Source organism: Blennius ocellaris (genome assembly GCF_963422515.1).
Source record: "Blennius ocellaris genome assembly, chromosome: 1".
Lineage (NCBI taxonomy): Eukaryota > Metazoa > Chordata > Actinopteri > Blenniiformes > Blenniidae > Blennius > Blennius ocellaris.
In genome coordinates this window covers 20,479,803-20,506,680 of record NC_137650.1, presented here as the reverse complement: position 1 = coordinate 20,506,680, position 26,878 = coordinate 20,479,803, and the positions used below count along the sequence as shown (strand labels likewise).

General features: G+C 38.9%; 1 protein-coding gene across 1 annotated transcript; it reads right to left on the bottom strand.

Annotated features, from left to right (window-relative positions):
* Positions 1–7,864: 7,864 nt before the first annotated feature.
* rps6ka2 (ribosomal protein S6 kinase, polypeptide 2) lies at positions 7,865–24,977 on the bottom strand (the record flags this gene model as incomplete). Its single annotated transcript, XM_080499205.1, has 22 exons — positions 24,822–24,977; positions 21,541–21,657; positions 19,992–20,073; positions 19,213–19,293; positions 18,664–18,743; positions 18,171–18,277; positions 18,032–18,069; positions 17,801–17,943; positions 16,523–16,593; positions 16,164–16,252; positions 15,673–15,737; positions 13,403–13,505; positions 12,886–13,028; positions 12,395–12,517; positions 11,780–11,869; positions 11,452–11,610; positions 10,837–10,998; positions 10,662–10,738; positions 9,729–9,846; positions 9,557–9,613; positions 9,254–9,334; positions 7,865–8,014 (listed from the first exon to the last, which is right to left on the bottom strand). The coding sequence occupies exons 1-22, from the start codon at positions 24,924–24,926 to the stop codon at positions 7,865–7,867; spliced, it is 2,241 nt and encodes a 746-aa protein (XP_080355331.1). The 5' UTR covers positions 24,927–24,977.
* Positions 24,978–26,878: the final 1,901 nt, after the last annotated feature.

The following is a 26,878-nucleotide window of genomic DNA, read 5'->3' as shown; positions in this document are numbered from 1 at the left end:
TTTGTGTTTGTGCCGCTGTATATGCATGCGTGCGTCTGTGTGTGTGTGTGTGTGTGTGTGTGTGTGTGTGTGTGTGTGTGTGTGTGTGTGTGTGTGTGTGTGTGTGTGTGTGTGTGTGTGTGTGTGTGTGTGTGTGTGTGTGTGTGTGTGTGTGTGTGTGTGTGTGTGTGTATTTTGACCTCTTTCACACAGAGAGGCCCCCAATTGTGCTCCAGTCCCCAGCCGAGCTCAGTGAAGCAGAGCATATATGCTCACTGGCATTTCACACACCCAAACGCGTGCATGTAAACACACATGAATATCATTTATCCAGCTGGGGTCCCAATGCCACACACACACACACACACACACACACACACACACACACACACACACACACACACACACACACACACACACACACACACACACACACACACACACACACACACACACACACACACACACACACACACACACACACACACACACACAAAGAGACATCAGCTCAGATATGGAAATAATAGTTGGGGTCTTATCCACTAATCCCTTCTTCAGTAGCACCTCTGTGCACCAAAAAGCCCCTCAGCCACTTCACCAATCTTATCAGTCCAAGTCTGCTCACTTCACTCTGCAGGTCAGCCCACTCTGTGCCATCCCCAGGATTCAAGGCACACTTCCGCCTTAAAAGTTGTACGCCTCTACCTTTTGATAATCAAGATAGAACCTAATTGAGCTCACCCATGCTGAAGATGCTCTCGCCTTTTTGCGTGCACACACTTTTTGTGGAAATGGGGGCCTATACTGTTTCAGCTCATCCAACTGTGAGATTCTCCTTTCCCCTTTTCCAGTCCTGCCATCATCTCACTAATGGTGTTTCTATCTCTTCTCCATAGGAGGTAAATGAAGCTTTTAAGCAGGGCGGAGGGAAGGGGGACCACTGAAAAGATTAATTGACTTTCTGCAGAGCTTCACTTATCCTCCACTGGCACCTTTGACTTCTGAATGTATTTGTGTTTGGATTACATGATTATATCACCATTATTGCGGCAATTTGTGGTTTGTTCAAAACTGTGCCAAGAAGTATCAAACTGTGTCCATCAGTCACAGTGACAACTTGGTACCTTTTATGTAATTACAATGTGATCATAATTTAATAATTGATTGAAACTCAGTACTCTTCCAACTTTTCAAAGTTATATATAAAAGTGAATAAATATATATGTCTATTTCACAGAATAATCAAGATCTTATATTTTTACCACCGATTATGTTATTTAACTCTACTTAAGTCCACAATTAAAAAACATATTCACACTTTTTGAACTGTATTATTGCAACAATTATATATTTTTGAAATCTCTTTACAGAACAAATGTTTTATAGGGTAATTTTTATTTACTTTGAATATTGAAAGTGTACTTTTTGCTTGTATACAGATGAAGATCATTGAAAGCCTGTTATTGACAATGCAGTTAAATGAGGTGAATAAGTATCACATACAAGAGTACCTGTATTGCAACAGTTCTTTTACTTAGAATTGAGTACAATTCAAGCAATGGAACATTTGATTTGAGAATGTTTTCTAGGTCTCATTCTATGGAATCTCAAACAACATGCACAGCCTTTCCTGTAAACAGGACTTGACTGTCAGAGCAGTGACAACGATCTGTACATGTCTGTCACACCCACAGCTGATTCATGGAAATAACCTCAGCAGCTACAGAAACAATGTGTTTTACAGTGTTTGAAGGAACACCATTTGTTTAAAAATGCCTGAAAAGAGTTTACAGATAAATAGTGCAGCGACAGCTCTATAGTTATAGTTATAGTTATAGTTATACTTATACTTATACTTATACTTATACTTATACTTATACTTATACTTATACTTATACTTATACTTATACTTATAGTTGTAGTTGTAGTTGTAGTTGTAGTTGCAGTTATGGCATGGAAGCTCAAGAACACATATAAGTTTCAAAAGTGTAGCAGTAACTTCATGAAATCGATTGCAGCATGTGGAAGCAGCTGTGACTCAGTTGGTTGAGTGATCGACTCTCAGTTGGAAGGTTGCGCGTTCAATTCCCCATCTCTCCCTGCCCACATCAAAATGTCCTTGAGCAGGACACTGAACCCCAAACTGCTGCCAATGGATGGATTAAGTGCCTTGTATGACAGCCCTCTCTGTTGGTGTGTGAATGGGTGAATGTGATTATCAGTGTAAAGTGCTACATAAGTGAAATCCATATTCCACGATACTGTTTACAGAAACTGCCTAAAAAGACAAATATGTTTTGCAGGGATTTATGAGGAGAACTAAAATGCCCTGTATTGTTTTTTGAAACATTTGAACTTAGTTTATACACATGGATATTGGTGTGGCTGCAAGTGCCTCTTTTGTAGTCTGTCATCTTCCTTTCACCTACACTCTTCAGTCACACACGGTGAAGGTACTCAGACTCTGTGTTGACAGTAGGCGCATCGGCTGTGATTGGATGCACATAGGTGCTGATGGTGATAGTCAGACACACAAGTGCAGCTTGTAGAGACAGAAGTTGAGCTTTGACTATGTTTTCTGTTACGGCGCGAGAGAAGAGCCAAACGTGTGAATGTACGGAGAGTTTTCTCCCCACCCCCTTCTTCCTTCTGCTATAAACTCCACCACCCACAGCTGCACACACTTCTCCTGTCACGGTGATAATCTCTTTGTCAGGAGCCGTCTGTTAGAGATTTGTCTGTCTGATTCGGTGAATGTCCGAGTGGCAGGTCGAACTGTAGTGCCACAGGGTGTCCGTGTGTGTGTGCGTGTGTGTGCGTGCGTGTGCGTGCATGTGTGTGCGTGTGTGTGTGTGTGTCTGTGTGTGCCATAGGTGGTGGTATCTCCATCTCTGTCAAAGTGTATATGTCGTTTATCTTCTACATTGTGATGGGAGCGAGGAGGAACACATACCATTACAGAACACAACAATAGCACTTCAATCTAATAGGGTTCTCTTTTTGCTGTGTTTATTTATGTCTTACTTTATGATCAGTGCAAAATTATTGACAATATTTCTACATTAAGGTTATCATCTCTACTCAATTTAAATGAGAGATTTCATTTTTAGAATTTAATTTTCCCACTTTAGCATTAAATTATAGATATCCCTCAATTTGATTGCTATGCTTTTTTCTTTTGCTTCATCAGTAAATGTTTTAGAAACATTCAAATTAACTTGTACTTGTATTCATCATTCAACATCAAAAGTGAAAACGTAGCTTTTGAGTGAAGAAAATATTCCAGATGTAGTCAATCAGTAATTCGTTCATTTCGTATTTGTGTGCTCATGTTTCATATACAAAATAGCTAAATTTGTCACAAAACAAGATGTATGAGTGTACTATAATAATGAAATCCTGATAGCAGAATTAAAGAAGAGCTGGACATTCAGCTACATAAAAGTTTTACAAGAGAAGACTATTGCTTCACACTTCTCATAATAACATAAAAGGGCCACACACTGTTGTGTTTTGCCCTTTTGACACCAGATTTGATGATATGTGCTTGACACAACTTTTCTATTATCTATATTGAACGATTACTATTGCAACAACACATCATAAGTATATGGTAAAAGTAACCTGTTGCACAACGGTTTAATCCCAGCTCATGTTCCCGAGTAGCTGGTGAACAACCAGCTACTTGGTGAATTCTGCTTCACAATAATAGAAAGAGCCAAACTCAAACGACGTTTAAAGCAACCTCGCTATGAGCACTTGGCCTTACATCCATTTGAAAACCTTTCCTCGTTTTGTTTATCAAATATAGTATTGTGAAAAACAAAACAAAACAAAACAAAACAAAACAAAACAAAACAAAACAAAACAAAACAAAACAAAACAAAACAAAACAAAACAAAACAAAACAAAACAAAACAAAACACAAAACTTAATAGTGTTGTAATTCTTTCAATTCAATGAAAAATGTCTTTCAAAGGAGAATTGAAATAATTGGGGTTTTCAATCAAATAGTCTTGAATCATTCAATGAAAACAACTTTAAATCTACCAGTTTTCTTCTCTATTTTTTTTTTTTTTTAAATAAATGATACATATACACCTATTGTGAATTAAAAAGCACTTTTCAGTTGTGGGTATGTTTTTTTTAAAGAAAATATTTTCACAGCGAGATCAGCAGTCAAGGCCAAGTCCTGTTACAACAGCAGAATATATTTTATAACTTATTTACAAACACTTTGACATGTGGATATTTTAGTATGATCAGTGGCGAATTAAGTTCCCAAATCAATTCATACAGTTCATGTTATGTATTTTCATAAATAAAAAAAATGTCAATAGACTATTTTTTTAGCCATTATTTTTACTCTATTTTTTTTGAAATCATAAATGCAATGCCAACACTGTAAAGATGTTGTAACATCAAAGCTCAATAAAATATAATTTACATTAGGCACGGTTGAACTGGGAAACTTCAACTCTTGAGTACATTTTTAAAGTCGTGCTTTCATGAAAGATAATCTAAATTCTGACAACGCTGTAATTGGTGGGTTGAGTTATTGTTTCTCTGAGCTCTTTTTCTTTAGTTTGCCTTTCATCTCTCCCCTCCCGACACCTTCTCCTTGCTCTATCTGTTGTTTGGTCTCCTCTTGTCACTCCGCTGCAATCATCTTCACAGGGGGGCTTGTCATCGGTATCTACTCATATCCTAGAATCCCTTTTGCTCTGAGCACTACTGCACTTAAATGTCAGGCCTGATGAGCCCGCCACACCCACCTGACACATCAGCTCAGCGCCTGCTAAAAGCTTTTATAGAGTGTGAGCCAGGTGGTTGATATAAATTAAAGAGTTTTTTTTTTCTTCTTTCTGCTTCTTCTTTTTTCCCCTAAAGATTATATCTCCACAAAGACAACTTTTAGGAAGTGAAAGGAAGGAGGGAGTGAGAAAATAGGCTTATGATGGGTTGCCATCTAGTGGCTCTAACGTGCAGCTTCATGCCTGGGGAAGAAGACGTGAATGACACACTACGTCAACTTCTTGCCGTTAAAAAGTCAAAGGTATGTTAGAGTGAAACCTTTTCCTTCCTGAATTCACCCAAAAAATGTTTTATGTGTATAACGAAGATAAGTCGTGGTCATTTGACGTTTGCAATGTAAAAGTAACTTTAACAGAATCTCTGTAAAGACATGTTTGAGTACACATATTTCAGAGTGACACCTTCCATTCTTTTTTGATATTATAAGAGGCTTGTGCTATTAAATAATTAGAAAACTGTTTCTTGTGGCAGGATGTAATATACAAAAAAAAAAGTTTAGTATATTTTAATTGTTGCCATTTTTGTCCCTTATCTTTACTTCTATAGTTTAAACACTGTAAAGCTTTTAATGTGTTTTTTCTGTTGTTGAAAAGGAATTCAAGTAAAATCATGCATTGGCTTTGTAAATCCAAATAACAGAAGTGAAATCTTATATTGCACTTTACTAATAAGTCTTTCTCCCATAAATGTTTTGCTTTGTGACAGCGTGGATGTGGTCAATACAGTAATGGCTGAATTTCACTCAGTTGCCCTGGGTCAAGATGCTGGGATTATGAATACTGAGTCATTGATATCAGGACTTGCCATTTAAGTTAAATGGAGCCGGGCTTTTGTAGGACGATGAGCCAGCCGGTCTCACAGCTTGAGCCACATTGCCCCAGCTGTCGGCAACCATTGATAATACAAAGCAAACATCTTCCCAAGCGAGTTAGATATCTTTGAATTTGTCTAATATCGTCGGCAACTGTCACAGCTGGAACTTTAACTTTTATTTGCATTTTGAATTTGCAATTCAGTTTTTTTTTTGTTTGTATCATAATTTATGATGAATTTATCACAGTGACCCCAATTATTGCATTTTGCATGAAGCCCACCTAGTTCAGGTATCACTAATACCATGAAACCTGTGAATTAAATTTTTAGTGGCAACTGGATTGTAATATAAAATGTAACATTTCTAAAGAGGCTGATTGATATTCATAAATTGAAGTGCATTTACTGTAACACAATAGGTGGATAAACCATTTCCACATGACCCTGACCCACAATTTAATTGCTTTGTCATGATTCGATAGTGAAATAAAACACAGACACTTTAAGTGCAGTTTTCAGTCTTTTTATTTGGAAAACTTTGGCATTTTAGCCAATTATTTCAATGATTGGCCAGTTATTGACAGTATGTACACTCTGGGTAAATGAATGAACAATACACTATAATATGTGCAGTCTCAATATATTTGCTAACACAAAATATACAGTCTTCCTGATTGCTAATCAGTATATATATATATTTATATATATATCCACATATATACACAATTTAATATATTTCTGTTGGTCTTACACACCATTATATACAATCAAAATTAGTAAACAATATGTACAGGGTTACCTCCAACTTACGGTTGTACAACAGAATGTCAACAACCTTATCTGCATACGTAGAGGTGCACCGGCCCTTTCTACACCCGTACAGTGCAACACATACGGTGTATGTGTATCAGGAAACATCTTCAGTACAGCATTACTGTATCTCTGCTACAGTGCTCATTGGTCACACAAACACATAATCTTGTTGTGTTTTACTTCTGGTAGTCAAGTGTGTGTATAATTTGTGAAGCATCATAATCTGAATTCCTGCTGTTAAACTGTACAACATCAAGTGCTACTCAAATGTGCCGGACACCCTGTTCAAATCTTACCTCGTATTCATGATTGTATGTCTCAGCAGATACAATCAGGGCAGCAGCAAAACGACAGTAGCTATATAGAAACTTCTGACACAGTGGTTCTCAAAACGGTTTGGCTTTCAGACACTATTGAAGTCTACTGACAGCTACACACAAGCCTGCACAGGACGATGAACTACAAGGTTGATTTCAAAATGCAATGTATAGAGATTTGCTATGGCGTGTACGACCTGTACGACGCTCTCTTGTCGAGTGAAACCTCTTTATCCAAGTAACATTTTATGTGACAAAACACAAGCTAAAATCCGTTCACAGCCCACTGTTCCTTCTGGTTCGACATGTGCAGCAGGAAAACATTTCGCAATAAACATGTAGAAGATTCAAAGGCTGTATTTATGGAAGACAACGATACATAGAACATACAACAACTTATTAAGCATATTTATGAACAATAAGACTCAGTGGCATTGCGAGTTTTAGAAATAATTCCCTTTGGTAGAATATTTACATTTTTATCATGCATATCTGTAGAATTCAGAAAGTAGGAGTAAACACATGACGGTCTGAGTGGCACTACCTCATTCAACTATTGTATACATTAAATCCATGGCTGTGGAAAATGGTGTTAATATTTGACATACAAATCTAGGTAAACTCATTGTATAATGTGTGTCACTGAGTTCAGCTTTTTTTGGGGGGGTGTTCTAACCTTTATACTGACTTTAAACAGCAGGAGGTACCACAGATATGAACCAAAGCGAATGAATATTGCTGTGTTTTCCGACCTGTATGAATACAAGGAGGTAAATGTGCATGTGCTGTCTCGTAAATTAAGCATGTAATAATACCCACAGAACTAAAAAGATCTATCAAGGCCTCTTGAAGTATGAATTGAACCTATTCTGGGGTATTTTAAGGTGCAATACTTTGTCAATTTAGAGTCAAGTTAGCCATAAAGGCGCACATCTTAAATGGTATGCAGTGTGTCGAATTTATTTTGGAATTAAATTCTAACTTTAACTTGAGTAAACAAGAAACAATATTGATGCCAATCCAAATAAACTCTATATTGTAAAGGATGTATGGCATGTTTTGTGCTTTTAAGACAAAGGAAACCTTATCTTTAATAATGCGTTTCAATAATAAAAACTATATAAAGACTATTCATTTTCTTTAGGGTCTGTGGAAACCTTTGGACTCCCCTGTTTCTTCATCCCTCTCCGCTGAGCCAGGCTGGAGGACTGTACCGGCTCCAGGACTGGAGCAGGAACACAGCGCCTCAGAGCGGAGTAAGTGGCACACAGCGCCCCCTTGTGGAATAAAAGATGATGCACAGCATGAATACAGCGTTCAAAAAGGCCAGCAGGTTTTTCCTACAGTCAGTGGCACAGTGCCCCTTCATGGGCTGTTGAAAAACTACATTCTCTAGTACTGTTGGCATCACTTATAAAAACTGTTCTTGTGGTCCAAAAATGATGATTGTTTCAGAAAATCACCAGGTTGCACAAATACAGTAATCCTACGTGAGTTTAAAAAAAAACAACTAATGGACCTCCTTTGAAATTAGAATTTGGATGCAATATAAAGTGTGAGTAATTTTATTCTAAATGCATATTTCTGCTGTGGGATGTCAGGGACATTTCAGTTCGAACAAATGGGTCCAATGTACCTAATGAAATGAAATAATCTATTTTTCCATACAATAGCTGTTGGTGGTTGGAGTTGATTCAGGTCCTGACACAAATAACACTCTTATTGACATCCATCTGTAACCGTTTTGACTGTTATTAATGGAACTCATGAGCAAGGAAAAATAAATGACCTGAGAGAAAAATATCAGACATCCTCTGTTGGCTGTAAAAACAAACTCAATCTATTGGAAAATATTTTCAAAGCTCTCAATGAAGTGACATAGTTCAGGCAGAATAAGAAAGTCAAACACAGCAAGCAATACTTTAAAGCTGAGAGTAATAGCTTAGAAGGAGCAACAAGTATTGCTTCAGATCAGGCTGAAATGTGAACTTTCACTACTTCGCCCATTCATGCAAATGTTTGATTCTGGAAAATTATGCTGTACAGTTATTTTGCAAATCCAGTTGTAGCCAAGTAACCACCAGAATCATTGCAGCTGCAGTAGCTACTGAAACCACACTAAAGTTTATATAAACACTGACTTCACACTTACAGTAATTTTAAACATTTCAATCTTTATAGTTGTCTATCTCTCTAGTTTCATAACCATAAGAAGGTAAATGATAAATATGATAAATAGCATTTATTGAAATTATATACATGAAGTCATTGCAGTGCCCCCATGCAAGACCGTCATGGTATAGCACTTGTGGCACCTTCGAAAACAGACAATAATACCAGAGAACTGCCAGATTTTTCATTTCACTCTCATTATTTATCATGGGTTTTTTTCCCTTCAGTTTTTCTGCAACAAATCTTAAATCAAATGTATATAAATATTAAGAATTTTAAAATAATAAATGCGATCTTAATTCAAGAAAAATGATCATATCAGTTAAAACATGAAATGTTCTGACCTTAACAGTAAGTGCATCCTGTCTGGTGAGGCTACTGTCAGAAAGTTGGCTTCTGTCCACAACCCAGGGGTGACGGAGAACCTGAAGAGTGCCGCAAGGAAAAAGTATCGTTTCAACAAAAACAGTTTTAGAAATTAGCAATGCCACGCGTATTTCGAAACAATGTATTTCACTCTGTATCACTATTTTCTAAATAACTGACAAAGTAATGTACTTTTGATACATCATGCGAAATGAAAAATCCTAAAGTAAAAAAAACACAACAGAAGGCTTTGAAACTAGTGTAGGTGATGTTATTGGTACCTGTGGGGCAGTCAGACGCTGGTGAGGATCCACATGGAGCATCTTCATCGCAATGTCCTGTTAATCATGAGCTGATATTAGTATATTGTGACACTGGTTTCAGGATTTCCAGAAAGAAAACCTTTAAAAAAAAATTTTTTTTTATGCACATCAGAAAACATATCGATGTAACCTTGGCTGCTTCTGACACGAGGTCCCAGTTCCCTCCTGTGATGATGAATTTCCCACTGCCAATCTGAGCCAGGATCTCCTCGGCTGTGTCCTCCAGACTGCTGGCGAACGGGCTGAAACTGAGCGCAGGAATAAACATTCAGATTAGATGGATTTTTTTTTTTTTTTTTTGTCTGTCCCAGATTGTGACAGAAATTCTTATTTGTGTGGCTCAATAGAACACTCACACATAAAAAAAACAAAAAAAAAACAACAACAACCAGAAAACACAACAGCAGTAACAGTTTTTAGTGTTATAGTTGTTTGGAGTGGTGATTTTTCATTTAGTTTTTGGTGTGCTATAAGAGGAGACTGTGTTCTGGATTTGGAAGAAGGCTGTTCTGGGGATTGAATTGATATGCTGGTCGGGGGAAAAGTGTTTTGTCAAAGACGACGCGTATACATAGCTCAGATAACAGCATTTTGAGGTGAACCACTTACCTTGCGGTCCTTATTTATGATGTGGGAGAACCTAACATTAAACATTAAATCGAATGTTTAAAAGTTCTTTAATTGAGCTTAATTCTTTATATGGCCCTTATTATGCAGGTTTTCTGGAAGTGCAATAATATTATTTACATGTAGTGACTTTTTTAAAGTCAGAAACAGGTGTTAAGATATACAATATTGTGGGAAAACCTTTTATTCACACTCCTGAAGGAGTGTTCGCAGCAGAGTACATGAAAAGCAATTACCTATGAAATGTCATGAGAGAAGCACATTGCCTTATATTGCTCTCTGCTATTTCAGCAGAGGGGTTTTATTTAGACTTCCACCCAGCGTTTAAAGACATCTTTTTTACAGCAGCGGAGGGAACGCTTGCAGAAAATCGCAACATTTAGACACCAGTTTGTCAGCGCTGCTGGTTTTAAGTGCTTTTAAAATTTAAACTGACCCAGCGATCATGGTGTAGAGCAGAATCCCCAGGCTCCAGATGTCACAGGCTGCATCATAACCCTGCTTCCTCAGGACCTGCACGAACGCACACAAACACCCCGTTAGTGTAGTTTCTGACAGCTGTGTCCAAATTTGTGAAAGTCGTGTTGTTGTGACTGTGTTGGCTGCTCTACCTCAGGAGCCATGAACGTCGCCGTGTAGCAGGGAGTCATCAACAGGCCGTTTTCCGCTCGGAGCTGTTTCGCGAAACCAAAGTCACAAATCCTGATGCTCCCAGGGAGCCCGCTGTCATCAGCGTAGCGAATGTTACTCGGCTTCAGGTCTCGATGCACAACCTGAGACAGAGAAAGAGGGGACAAACACACGCAGATAACACATTTTAGTCTTATTGTATCGCTTCATCTTTTTTTCATCAGGTGCCCCTGAGGAGAGAATAATCAGAATACAGTGGAAAAGTAAATTTTTCCCACAATTTAATTCAAAATGGGAAATAGCTATATGGTTTTGACATAATAATTATAAAGTAAAATATCTCAAGTATTTAATTTTTTTATTGATTAAGCTTATAAACCATAAATATTAGTATCTTAAAACATTTTAATGACATCTGATTTTTTTTTTTTTTGCCTGATTTGTCTAAATGGAGGCCATAAATATAACCATTCAATGAAACTTGCTATAAATGTAGAAATAGCCAACAAAGCTTTAAACTTTAAAACATTTTTATTTAATGAATAATTTATGCAGGAACATTGGGATTTCCATCTGTCACTCGATTTCCCACTTACCCCCTGTGAGTGTAAATACTCCACAGTTTTAGTCAGCGTACAGATGATGTCTGATGCGTCTCTCTCAGTGAAACTTGGCTGTGTCAGAACTCTGTCCAGCAGCTCCTCACCCCTCACTAAGTCCTGAACGAGGAACACATACTGGCCGTCGTCAAACACCTGGAAACACACAGACACAGAGTCGCACACAGATTAAACAACACACTGCTATGTATAAGAAAAATTAGACTAAAGTCAAAGTTCTTCCTTCTTCGACACAAAAAGACAAAGTTTGATTGTTTCACATTTAAATTTGAAAGCATTTTGCTCTGTTGGTGTTATTACTTACATCCTTCAAACCTATAATATTTGGATGCTGTCCATATCTCAACAGGATCTCGATTTCCTCTGATGGATCCCTTCTCGCTCTCTCAATGATCTGACATAAAAACACACATGCAGCATGCAAACATTTTTGAGAAAAACACAGAATGTATTATCAGAGTGCCCTTTCTAAGTTTACAATACATCCCACTATGTATAACTCCTGTAGTACGAGCAGAGTTGTAATAAATATTGCAATTGCTTCTTTTTAAGTCGGATTTTGGTCTATCACATTATTTACTTTTAAGTTTTGGTGCAATATATGAGAAGATATAAGAAAATATACTTCAGGTGCAATAGACAATTAAAAAAAAAAAATCATCCACAAAGTTCAAAATCTTTGTTTTTGGTTTGTTTGTATGTGCTTTAAACCAGAGGTTCTAAATCTTTTTTGCCCTAGCCCCCCCCCCCCCCCCCCCCCCCCGCATTGATATTATATATAAAGTCTAAAATACTTTGAGTTACTAATCACAACATCATTTCATTTTAGCCACACGCAGGACCGAAAAACCCAAATCGAAACTTTAGGGAACAAACATTCTCTTCCTGCATCTCAGTATATTTGGTTTAATTGAATTACCTTTACTGAATACTCCACTGCAGTGACCCTGTGCAGGCATCTCTTGGATGTGGATGTTCCCGACTGTCCGACTTCTTCTTTCAGCTCATAAACATCACTGAAGGCCATATCACCACGGAGATGCTATAGTACACACACACGCGCACACACACACGCACGCACGCACGCACGCACACACAAGATTTACATCATTATAGTTCACATATAAGTCATATATAAGAGTTCGATAAGGCTGTGGCATAATTGCCTTGTTCATTAGGCAGTTGCAGTAAGTAACATAGAAACTGTCAGTGATTTATCTGGGTGATGCTTAACAAGGTTAGGAACATTAAATAACCAATCTCTTAATTATTCAGTTCATTTATCTTGGCAGTTAACTCACGCAGCAGTGATTTATTTACATAGTTAACGAGCTGAACAGTGTGTGAGTGTATAATTTAATTAGACGTGGAGCTACATGAGCTGTTTCCTTGAAACGGGATGCTTTTTACCTGTGCGATGGGGTTGATGTTCACCTCCTGTCGAGAGGATGCTACAGTGGCGACGCTTGGCTCCTGGCTTTGATTTGTCGCGACGAAGCTGAAGCCACGGAACAACTGGTGTGTGTTTGCGCTGGGAGGGATGCCGGGAGAATCTGAATGTGCAAAAAGACATCAAGAGGAATAAATGCACCGTGTTTAAAGGATTCTCAAATTGCAGAAAACCTTCAGTTTTTGCTATTCAATTTAAAATAGATTGTCTGTTAGATTCAACCATCAAACGAGTCTCACACACATGACCCCAAACGCACTGCACACATGCCTTTTCTCACACTCAACTGCATTGATTAGTTGAATACTCAATTTCCCTTTTTCACATTAGAAGATGGTGTTTTGATTCCACTGATAGCCAGTGTGGTGTTTTTATTGTGAAAGTGGTATGAGTTAGCTGTTATTTCTTGTGTTTTCTCACAGTTTAACTTTTTAAACATTTTTTTTAATTCAACCCTGTTACATTTGTTTTACTTACCAGTTGGTGTTCTGGAGGTGAACTCGGGATCAAAATGAAAAGTATCTTCAGGTCTTCCTACAGTAGGTTTGAACGGGGGTCTCATTTCTTTCTTGTACAACTTCTACAGAAACAGACAGCAACCATGAGGAAGTGCAATTTTACAACACAACATTGAGTCATCCTTGGGATTATATTTCATGAAAAAAGTGATATAAACTGTTACTTTCTTCTTATAAAGCAGTTTCCCTCTCCTTATTATTCAGCCAAATGAAATATGGATTGCAAATATTTCAAAGTAACTGCGGATTTCGATGTAAAGTGAGACACAACCTGACAATGATATTTGATGGTGGAGGGAGAACAAAGCAAAATAGAAGAGAATTAAAGAATAATAAGGTCAGTGGTGGAAAAGAAGTAAAATATGTAATAGACACCATATATGTCTTATTGCAAAGATCTGGGTATTTTACCGCCGCCAGGCCACATCTGATCATTTGATGATCTCAACTTAATGACAAATAATGACTCCACACCTACGTATATAAATACAATTTATATACATATATTGGCCCAGCCCTCTACAGCAGCCCTCGTCTATCATATGGGTACATTTTATTATGCTCCCCTATTGATGCTGCACCCACTGGTTTTATTTGCTTTGATGCAGTGCTGTGTTCAGCCTGCAGATGTCACTCCTGCAGCATGAGTCGTTGCCTCGTGTGATCGCCCTGCAAGGGCTTTTGTTGACTCTCCAACATTAAGTTAATAAAAAAACAAAACAAGAGATTCAAAGGGTGTTTTAATGGTGCAGCTGGTCCCACACAATAGGTTTATTTGCTATTTAAATTAAATTCAGTGTGGTTGCAGAAAGGTTTTTATCAGCATCATGGGAGATATTTTTAAAAAGCCTCTACTGGTAAATAGATCAAAGCATTTAAATAAAAGAGAGATAAGGGAGGACAGCTGCACAGTGGAGCAGTGGGTAGCTCACCCGCCTCACAGTCAGAAGGTCTGGGTTCAAATACCGGCAGGAATGTTCTGTATGGATTGAGTACTCTGGTTTCTCCCACAGTCCTTTGGTGACCCTAAATTTTCCCTCTAAAATATGAAGATACTCATGGCACTCATGAGCCATGAGTGTGTGGTTGTCTGTCTCTATGTGTTTGCCCTGTGATGGATTGTCCAGAGTGTACCCTTCCCCCGCCCATGGTAAGCTGGGATTGGTGAATCTTTGACGTTTGGCAGGAAGCAGGCAGGTAGTTGTGTCGCAGGGAGTTTGAAAGCTGGTGTAAGGTCAGAGATTAATGGGTATGTAAAGCAGATAATAGTGGGTGAAAATCAGTGTCAACTGTTCATGCAATGCAGGCAGATTCAAGCCCTGTGGACAACTGTGAGAAAAATATTGTGTATTTTAAGTGATGTGCTAAATTTAGAATTTGTTTTCAAACTCACACTTGTATGCATACGTTTTTGTATAATTTTCTGTTTTTGCAATACAGCTTAGGAGCAAAAAAAACCCAACTAGCCGATTATAAACCGTATAGCTTATACTGTAGTTACATAAGTGAATCACAGATGTAACCCAGCTGAGTGGCTTTTAACTGCTCTCTAAAGCATGCAGAGAGCAGCTTTGGCAGCATGCAGGAAAAGCTTTCAGGTTTGCCTGAAACATAATGCGAGTCTCAGAGCATGATTCACTTATTTTAGACAGGCTACTTTGTGTAAGAGCGCTTACAGTTGAAAGTACGATCCCATTTAGAGCAGCACGCGGGCCAGGAGTGGATGTCAAGGTCAGATGGTGATAACACAGATGCAACATCTGCGCATGAGCACACTTCCTGACGGAGCGGCTGTTACAGATAAGAGGATTAGTTGTAATAAAGTTGGGCAAAACAGGCAGAAATGAAAGTTTGAGATTTGGCCACAAAGCGGTATCTCAAGCCAAGGATGGTAAAAGATTCATAATCGTGGGCAACTCAATGCAGGGTTTCAATGACAGCCACAGAGTCTAAGATGAACTGAGCTTATATATATATATATATATATATATATATATATATATATATATATATATTGTATATAGGAAAGCCATATATTTCCCGTTTTATGTCCTGAAAATGTCTTTGAACTTGGAAACTGTGTGATATTGTGATATTTCAGTTTCTGAGTTTGAAATAACTGGAAGGAACTTTTCACCTTTTTTATATACTTTTTGAGATGCACAGATATTTATCCCATTCGGATTTTCTTGTGATGTATGGTGCAGGTTGTGTAACATGAGTGCTTACATTCCAGTCTATTGATGCAAAGAAGCGATGTCTTTTTATTTCTTCTACTCCATCCGGTCCTGCACCTGTCAGTCATTGAGATTAAGAAAATATTGTCATTGTCCAAATCCATACACAGTAAAAAAATAAAAAAATAAATACGGTAATAATAATAATTGCAACACAGCAAATGGACATGCAAAAATAATGATACTATTGAACAAAGTAGATAAATAATGTTGATGGTTTGTCTGGTATCATGACACTATGGCTTGATGTGCTGGATCAAGTTTATATGAAAGAAAAACAAACAACAGTAGCTACCTGAGACTTTCACAAATGAATGTTTTTAAATTGGTACTATCTATATATGTTGCATTTCAATCCCTTATTGTATGAAAAACAAGATGACACACGATAATTCAGTGCTGCCAAGCATGCACAGATGTGCTCTAGTACTGTTTTGAGAACTGGTTTGGGCAGTCAACGTTGGAGATTAATGTGTACTGTACCAAGTCGATTAGCAGGATTCCTCTTGAAGAGTGCTCTCAATAAACTCTGAACTTCAGGACTTAGAAACTGTGGCATTCCCAGTTTAGCCCTGCACAGATGGAACAAAAAAAACAGGCTTGTGTTGAGTACAGTTGTACTGGAATTGAAGTGGCTCATTAAAGGATAATTTATGGGTGGAGATAAACAGAAGACAAGTCAACATCCACCAGTGATGAAACTTTTATACTACATGGAAAGAAATTCACTCTTGCAAAACTAGTAATGAAAATAAATTGAAAGTAGTAGTAATGAAAATATATTTCCCAATATTTAGGAATAATATATGTGGTGATGGGATGAGACATTAAATGAGTCTTACTTCAGAATGAGTGCCATTGTTTCTTTCCGATCTTTTCCTTGAAATGGCAACGATCCTGTCAACATTTCAAACTGCAGAAACAGAAAAGAAATGTGAGAATGTGCCAGGTGACTAACAGCTAAACACACAGTGCTGTGGAGGTGGTACAAGTCTGCTCAGTTCTTCAAACGTTCCTGTTTTTAGACCACGCTAAGAACAATAGGCAAAGCTTTGCTTTGGATGAATTTCAGCTGCTCCCTTCTGTTGAATTGATCTGGAATAATTTTACACCAATTTTCTTCCTGTAAGGTCTCAGAGACCCTCAGTGATGTGCAGCTTCTTCCAGTTAAAAGTGTTCTTTGACACATTGTTTCTGGACATGACTTCATTCAATGCAATTGGTTTAATTTAGTATATTATTAATATTCACAGTGAAAGAGAATGCACAACACTCCTACACTACTCATAGTAACCCCAGAGAGGTAAAGAAATTGTGAAAACCTTTGGCGATCTCCCGGACTCTGCATTGTTCCCTCCTACAAACACTTCTTCATTTTGAACAGTAAAGTCTTATTGTCACTGTAACAACTCTCTTGTAGGTGACAGCCTAAAGCATAAAGCCTCTATGAATGATTCAGGCCCATGTTTGTACTAAACTGTTTACAAGTAATAAAGTAAAAAGTATTAAAAGTTTAAAACATACCACCACTGCCCAAAACTTGACTTGTCCATGTGATGCAGCATCACTATTTTGCCTCATGAAAAGGTTTATTTTAATGTTTTTAAACAATAGCAATCATGATAAATTCTACATAAAAACAAATTTTGATTAGAAAATGTGTTTCTTATCAGTGACATTTCCCCCAAATCTGTGAAACCCACAAAAACGTTTATTCCGAACACCAGCCAAGGGCAGACGGAGAGTGACATCCTTCTCTGGTGCTCTGGTGTAGTGACTACCAGCTGTCAGTGAATATTAACCACCTCCCCAGTATTAGTAAAATAAGCCACCAGACTACCAAAACAAGCACAATCCAGCAGATGCCCAATTACTGAAAGTGATGGGATCTAATCTGCAAGAGATGTTAATTAAACAGCTTTACAGCCAGAAGAATGATAAATCCAGAAGGCCACACACACTGGCACGCTATCTAAGGGCCTAGGAGTCTGAAGCTCATGAAATGCAATAGATTCATGATCAAACAAAATATGCATGTCAGTAAACAGATCAAATATACAGAGGATTGATTACAAGTGCATGAAAAATGTGTAAAGAGAATTAAAACCAAAGATTCTCACCATAAGTACCCCAAACGACCACCAGTCAGCGCTTTGTGTATGCCCTCTTCTGTTTACGACCTCTGGAGCCATGTACTCTATCGTTCCACAGAAGGAATATGCTCTTTTATCATGGTCAATGGCTTCCTTGCTCAAACCAAAGTCTGAATAAATAGAGGCAGAAACGGAAAATATCAGAAGAAAGACAAGTACAGACATAGAAATAGATTGTTTGCATGTGGAAGCACTGACCAGTGATCTTAATGTGTCCTTCTTCATCCAGAAGAATACTGAAGGGCAAGGCAACCAAAACAGAAACATTAATATCAGATTTAGTTTTTCTGATTCTACATGTAAAAAAAACCCCAAAAAACCAAAACAGAGACAGTACTTTTCAGGTTTGAGGTCCCTGTAGATGATCCCCAAACTGTGGAGGTGGTCCAAGGCCAGAGCCAACTCTGCAAGATAAAACTTCACATCCTCCTCTGTAAACATTACCTGAAACAAAACAAAGACATGCCAGTGCAATAAGTAATGGAAAAGATTGCCTGTGTGCGTAAAAGCATAAATTCACACACAATAACATTTTCTAAATTGTCATTCTACACTAAGTTACTGTGTTGGTGAAAAAAGTCTATTGTAGGAGTAGAAAATATTAATTTGAATATGTTTTACTACACTTAATCTAGAGGTTACAATTAGGTTATTGTCACAAAGAGGTTATTGTTTGTGTTTAACGTTCAACAAGACCTATGGACAGTACATTATATATACAATACAATAGTATGGTGGGAGTGTATTTAATAATGTCTCATAAGTCTGTGAACCATCTGAGTTTTGTAAGAGAGCCAGAAAAACCATCAGCAGTGGACCTGTGAACCTACCTCCTTCGACAGACGAGTAAAAAGGTCTCCTCCGCGGAGGAAGTCCAGGATCAGATAGAGTTTCCCTTCTGTTTGAAAGGCTGACAGACACACACACACATACACACACACACACACACACACACACACACACACACACACACACACACACACACACACACACACACACACACACACACACACACACACACACACACACACACACACACACACACACGCACACAAATTATATACAGCCATATAACAGACACAGTGATCAGGTCAGATTCTGTGAGGTGGGGAGACCACTGTTCTATTTTTAAACTTCATCTAATCCTTAAAAAGTATGCATATTTTCCTCGTGCTCTCTGACACCTTTTAGTGTCTGAAACACCTGAAAACAGGTCATTTACATTCACCAATTAGCCTCATATCTGTGTTTCTGGACTGTGGAAGGAAGGTACATGGACAAAACCCATACACATACAAAGAGAGTCAGAGTACATTCCTCAAAAGTAACACCAAACAGTGTTGTTATGAAAGGTACAGTTGAAGTTGATTTATGATTACCATAATGGAGTTTCACTATAAACGGGTGGTTGACCTCGGCCAGAATGTCTCGCTCCATCTTGGAACGCACACGATCTCGAACTGAAAGGGAGGCAGAGGACACTTTGTTTATTTTGTTACTTTCAGTTGTCGCTAAGTGTGTGTAAATCAATCAAGTGGTGTATTTATAGTCCTGACAATGTTGTGTTGTGAGATGGAAATACATTGCCATCGCTGATGACTGTGAATTGAATTAAACCCGCTCTGAGATGCTGCAGGTTTCACTGCTGTCGGAGTGAAAGCCCCAATGACAGTGTTGTTGTGGCATCTGTCTCCTTGACAGGCTGAGACAGTAACTCTTTGAATTCCAGGAGTGCAGGTTAAGAGGATTAAAGCTTGTACAAAAGAAACTAAATCAGCACATGACATCGCAACCTGCTTTTACAGTACATCCTCGTTTGCAATAATCCCAGTCAAAGCAAAATTGTTTTATCAGAATCAAAAGTACAAACAAACCTCTTTTAACCCAAATCCCCATAAATGTAGGACACCGAGTAAACCTTCACATTCATATATCTGACATTATTTCTTTTCAATCCGAATAACAACATAAATGGAGATCTTTGTCTTTGAGGAGCAAAAGCAGGATATATCCTCAGTATGTGAGTGAATCCTCAGAGTATGTGAATGGAAAGATTACTTTAATTTGCAGCATTTGATTATTCATTATTTTCCACTTGATTGTGATGGTTTTAATTTTCCATTTTCAGTAAGACTCACAGATACGGTGTGTGAATTACCTTTCAATGTGGCCTTCTTCAGGACCTTCATGGCATACAGCTGTCCTCGATCCGCTCCTCTAATCTTTCTCACCAGAAACACCTGGAAATTGTCATTAAAATGTACCCGTCATCCTTGCGTTTAATCCAAAGCACTTCACAGTAATCCATGTAATTTCCAGCCAAAACAACATTGCATCATCACTTGAAAACTCAGATATCAATAGTTAAAGTGGGGGGGGGGGGGGGAGGGTTTAAACACATTTTAAGCGGAAGCACTCACCAACAGTAGAGCGTCATTTTACTATTTATAAAGGCACAAACACGTCTTAAAACCCCATATCCACTACTACTTACATTTGGTAGGATAATAAGCTGAGGCAAATGCCATTTACCACTATATTTCTTCAGAAAGCCACATATTTGTTTCAGTGTCACAGACAACAGCTTTGATTGAAACACGCTGTCAGATGCAAAACAAGTGCCAATGTTGCGAGTGAACATCCTGTCCAGGCCAAACTGTGACTTGACCACATGTGCCTGCCCGCAGCCTTGTAAACATCATCCGCCCACCAAGCATCTGCCAGGGTTTCATGTCAAACCCATAATCTACGCAAACGCTGACAAATCAATGGGGCTTTCCTGTTTTGAATGAATAATAGCGATTTGTGAAGCCAGTGTATCGGCAGCTAATCTGCAGACAGTTGGAAATATATATTTTTTTTAATCTGAGAATGATTGATCAGTTTGAGCCCTGAAATTACATCCACACTGTGGCCAACATTAAACAGATGCATCACACCTCTTTACTTTGTGTGTAGTTTTAGACACGAAATATTTTCAAATAGCAGTTTCAACCTACAAATATATCCATTTATCTATTTATTTGTTTATCATGTTTCTTAGCAATGTTACGACAAACTTAACAAGTATAAAACTGCAATAATATGGAATTGCTCAAATCATTCCAAAGACAATTAAGATATGGAAACATCATTGATATAAACTTTCAACATCTCCCGATTCTTGTTGTTCTGCTCCTCTTAAAGCTGTAGCGTATGATGTTGTCCACTCATAGTGCACGTATGATTTTGTGGCTGCACAAAGACTAATGATTTTATAAAGTTTTGTGACAAGGAACCCTGTCTGTCTGCACAGAGCTCTGATTCAAACCCAGTTCAACAGCTTTGGGATGAATTACAATGCTGAATGTGAGCCAGGTTGTTTTGCCCCACTTCACTATCTGACCTAAATGCTCTTGTGTTGGAGTGGGAGCAAATTCCTACAGGGTGGATTCAAAGTCTCCCATAAAGACGTCTCACATCACTGGAGGCAGTTTCAGTGGCCAACTTTGTTATTAACAATACATGCTGTAAGTGTGTGAAGTTATGCAAAACATTTTCACATCTTACAGATGTAACAAATGTTCACATGTAACTGAAGAATACATCATTTGAGTCCCTGTGAGCTTTGGGCCTTGGACGTCATTCTTTTGTGTGGTAGTTTGCTTTCTCTCTTTAAATAAGTGAATGTACATATATTCCACTATATATACTTATAGGTTTAGTACCTTTCCATAGGAGCCCTGTCCCAGCACCTTCAGCAGTTGGAACTGAGAAGGGTCGGCTTTCTCACATCCCTCCTTAACATGGTGGCTGATGTCAATCTCCTTAAGAACACTGTCATCCTGAAAAAAGAGATACACAATGGTGGCTTGCCACATATTTTCATTTTCTTTTTCCACAAAGACAGAAAACATTGAGACATTTAAAAGGGCAACCCAAAGAAAAATTAGCTCAGGTACAAATGACAATATCCAGCTAGCAGTACACGTCCACAACAGTGAACACAAGTCTCAAAAATAAATATGTTCTGCAGATAATCACTTTTTAATGTACAGTGAAAGGACAGATGACACATTGTGTTGTTGGAAATGTACAGGCTGAGGTCACTGGTGGTGATGCATTGTGTAAGCAGCCTCTTCCAAGTCCATTGAGTGTGCTCAGTGAAGTGAATGATCAACTGCCAACCTGAGGCGTAGCTCAGATAGAACAGTATGACAATATGTTGTAATTCTCTAAAACCGTCAGTGGCATTTTGGCGTCAGCAGCTTAAGTCCCCACTTTCAATCAGGTAGAAAATGTTCACAGGTCTAGTAAAAACCTATGACAATATTAGAATTTTAAGTCTTAAGCCTACATAATTCTTAAGCCTAAAAATAGTAACATTGCACAGAGTGAACAACTCCTGTGATGCAATCTTTCTCGTGACAGAGTTGAAGCAATGGTGAAAACACATCTGCTTCCTTGTCAGTTTCCCCACAAACATAAAGCACACTTGAGCACATGATTTAAAATGATTTGTTTTTCATTTATTGGTGGTTGCTCTTTCAAGATACAGCACAAACACAATTGACCACTGATCCCCATTGTAAAAAGGAGAAAACGTCACACATCAACTGCCGAAATAGCCGCATAGCAACAGTGCAGATCTATTCATCTATTCAGTGGATTAAATAATGTGAACCAGCAACGTTACAGTTGCAAGCTTTCTAGTAGGTGGCCATGAAATAAATAATTCAATTTATTTGATCTGAATTAAAAGCTTATCAGAGTACAGTACTGAACAATTGAGCATGATGGGTGTAGCTGTACAATAGTGACATAAGATTGTGATATAATTTGTGAGCCCCATGGAAACATTTTAGTGAATTGTGTTTGTGGAGAAACAATCCTATTTTTACTTATTGCACAGTATCTACACATGAAGATGTTATAATAATAGCAGAAAAAATATATATTTTTTCTATATAACTATCTAATTAAATATCAATTAATTTAATATGCTCTGAAATAGTAATGTCAGGGTCTCTGATTTTTTTTTTCTACATCCAACAATATGTGAATGAGGCAAATCAGTCACTTTAAACTCGTCGCATACAGGAATGCAAATGCATGACGACTTGTCTCTTTGTTGTTTCCCGGTGAGGGACTGGCAACCTGTTCAAGGTGTACTGTGCCGTCACCCATTGTTAGCTGGGATCAGCTCCAGTTCTCTGAATTTTCTGAGGGAAGGTTCTGGCAAGCATGACTTGCAAATTTTAATCGCACATTTAAAAGTACAATTCCATCAGTTTCAAGGAGTGTATGGCTTTTCTTCGCATTTGCTTAATCTAAATCCATCCATCCATCTATCCATCCATCCATCCATCCACCCATCCATCCATCCATCCATCCATCCATCTATCCATCCATCCATCCGTCTTCTTCACTACTATGACAAACCTAATGTGGCACGGGTCTGGAGCCATACAATGAGCTTAAGGTAGGGTACCCATAACGACGCTTGATTTGGTGACAGCAGTTCACCAGTGAAGTATGTTGTTAGACAATGTGAGAAAATTCATGCATGCACACGGACAACATGCAAAGATGTCACAGAAAACCCCCAACCCTGGACAATACAACACTCATGAGTCCAAATCCCTTATCAGTATTTTAGAGGAATTCAAACTGGGTTGTCTTTCCTTTTCCAGAATATAATAGAAGTGTATCTCTGTAACTCTTGTGAGTGCTGTTTCAGTGAGAATTACATTTTGATGACAATCCATTTTTTCTGAACTGAAAAACCAACATGTGCCATGAGATGTGCTTGGGTTTTTTTTCCACATATATAACACCTACACATAGTTTACTTTGAGTGCAACACAAGGTTTTCTGCCCAAAAGTTATGTGCACTCAAATTCCAACCCCAGGGTGTTGAATCATATCGAGGATGTGTTTTAACTTTTAACACTGAACAACTTATGTGGCATTCCTATAAAATTCAATCAAAACAAATTGGCACATGGCTTACAATTTCTAACATACAGATTGGACTATCATTCGCTGGGTTTCATTTAGGGCCTTTAATTAATCCTATAATATGATGTGTCATGTGCAACTAAAGAGCCTAAATTTAACTCAGTAGATCCATTTTGGTTCATGTTTAACCAATAATCTTTCCTTTGCATTGTTCATTAGTGCATGGCTCAAATATAAAAATGTTTTTTTTTTTTTTAAAGTGATGTAAATCAATGAGAAATGTTCAAGGCTGCCATTCCTGTTTATCTCCAGTTCATTGGAGGGAGTGACAACTCTCCACAAAGACTATTTGCACATTATTTTGCATATCAGCAGATTTGGCAAGCAGGTAAACAAACTCACATAAACAACCACAAGGTCAAACAATCACACAAGTATACGTGCTCTTCTGAAAAAAGTGTTACTCGGGACAAAATAAAACCTGGAGGGAAGGATGTTTGTTTCTTTGCATATTCAACATACAGGTAAGTGCGTTGCAAACAGTGCTGCCCCCTCCTTCCCCCCCCTGTTGGTTTGTTTGTGCTATAAATAGACCTCCACTGCTGTGGCAGGCTGTCCACTGAATCATTGTCTGTCTTCATTCATCTATCAACCTTGCTGCTTGTTTGCCTGATAGCATTCCTGTCTGACTCTATTTCCATGTAACCTCTCTACCCATCTCGTTCTTTTATATACGCAGCATGTCCTTGTCCTGCTGGTTTTGGGGATTCTTGACAGGGTCAGCAGCAGCAACAGCAGCTCTGTATGCAGCACTGACTCCTGAACCACTCCACAACCTTCCACACAACATACATCCTTCCTACACCCTTTCTGGTGTGCAGGCAGATTCCTCACACCTAACATCATCTGCGATACATGTGAGCAGGCAGTATTTGTTTGTTTCTTGATGCCTTGTTGTTTTCAGTCACATGAGCGCCCCTCACACACATGCACACTTGTCTGTAGTTGGTTGAAATTGGCACTGCTTAAAAAACAACAACTGACAAACCTCAAGTTGACAGAATCCGGTGTTGTTCTTGTTCCTTGCTGCCTTGTTCTTCAGGTAAATAGAAAACCATCGCCGCACTGTGAATTTTCGCGTGCTGGTTTCCATGGCAACGAGAAGAGCTGTGCATCTATCCCATAATGATGAACATCTCCCTGCCAGGGCCGTCCAAAGGTAGAGACGCAGAAACAGTGCTTTTATTGGTTATCTACTTATCCCGCAGTTTCTCCATTGGCCTTTCCTCAATGCAGTCGTGGCTCTTTAGTTTCCCCATCATTCGCATGCGCCTCCTGTCTCTGGTGCGTTTGGTGGTGGCCGTCGTCCGTCTCTCTCTCTCTCTCTCTCTCTCTCACCCTCCCTCACCGCGTCCGTCTCCAAGCTGCGGTGACCACCGGTCAGAGTTGTAAGAGAGCTGTTAATCTGCGCAGCCAGACAGAGGGATGACGGACGGGGCAGGTGCTGCTGGGTTTGGGATTGCCTTGTGTTTTGCAGCAGGCGCGCAGCGTGAGGCTGCAGGGAGAGGTGACGGATAAATCTGTTCCGCTGAATCAGGAGAGGTGTGTGTGTGTGTGTGTGTGTGTGTGTGTGTGTGTGTGTGTGTGTGTGTGTGTGTGTGTGTGTGTGTGTGTGTGTGTGTGTGTGTGTGAGAGAGAGAGAGAGAGCTCACCCTTCATATCACAGCCTGTGCATGTGCGTGTCTGCCTTCATCCCCTGTTGCCCTCACTCTCTCTCTCTCTCTCTCTCTCTCTCTCTCTCTCTCTCTCTCTCTCTCTTTCTCTCTCTCCTGCAGAAGAAGGGATTGTCACCAGTCACATTGTGTACAGGCGAGCTCCTCACCCCTCCCTCGTGCTTTCTACCCCCTGCCCCTGCCTCTCACCTCCCTTCTTCGTCTCCCAACAGCATACAGCAACAGCTGGTGAGGTCACATGGTGTAACCCAGCTACCTCTCCCGGTCTCCCTCTTACCTCTGTCCCCTTTTCTTTTGCGCCGACACACACACACACACACACACACACACACACACACACACACACACACACACACACACACACACACACACACACACACACACACACACACACACACACACACACACACACACACACACACACACACACACACACACAGGCTGAGCAAAATATTTCAAGTAAACTTTAAGCAGCACTGCAGCATATGAAAATGCATTATGGCTCAGATCCAGTGACATTGCATCAGAATTGAATAAAGCTCTGGAGGACACCAGTCAATGTTGTGATCAATAATGATTACAGGAACAAGGACAGGCCGTGCTGGGAGTGCAGTGTGATCCGGTTGACTGCTGGGCATTGGTGGGTGAGTGTGTGTGTAGGTATTTGGATCTGTCACATCAGCAGCTTTGCAGAACTGCAGTGTTACATAAGGAAGGAGGGAGAGAGAGAGAGAGAGCGAGAGAGAGAGAGCGAGAGAGAGAGAGAGAGAGAGAGAGAGAGAGAGAGAGAGAGAGAGAGAGAGAGAGAGAGAGAGACATGGGATAGATGGGGTCAGCTTTATAAGACGAAAACATGGGATACAGGAGCATGGCTGCTGTGTTTCGGTCTTGTGTCAACAACTAAACTGAGTTTTATTTCTTTTATAAATAAGGTTTGGTCCATATAACCTGGATATCACTTTTAAATCAACCTATCACACCATTTGTATGTGTTTGACAGGATTTAAACCACAGTTGAATATAACTGGCACATAATTTCAGAACACTTTAGCACTATTGAAAATATTATCAGATGCGTTTAGTCAATCTGCTGTGCTGGGTTGTGGGAGGGGATTCAGGATTATGGATGGGTGTCTTTGTCCCAGTGGGATTAAGGCTCTGTAAGGAGATCACAACATTAATATTAATACACACTGAGTAGATAAGGGCAGATTGGAAGACAGACAGGCTCAAATATATTTCTATTAATATACTATATTAACTACATTGAAATCCAAAACAATCAAACGTGGATTCAATACATCCCGTCACATCACATTGTTGCGGATGCTCCTTTCACATAAACAGATCATTCTCAAGCTCTGTTTATGCA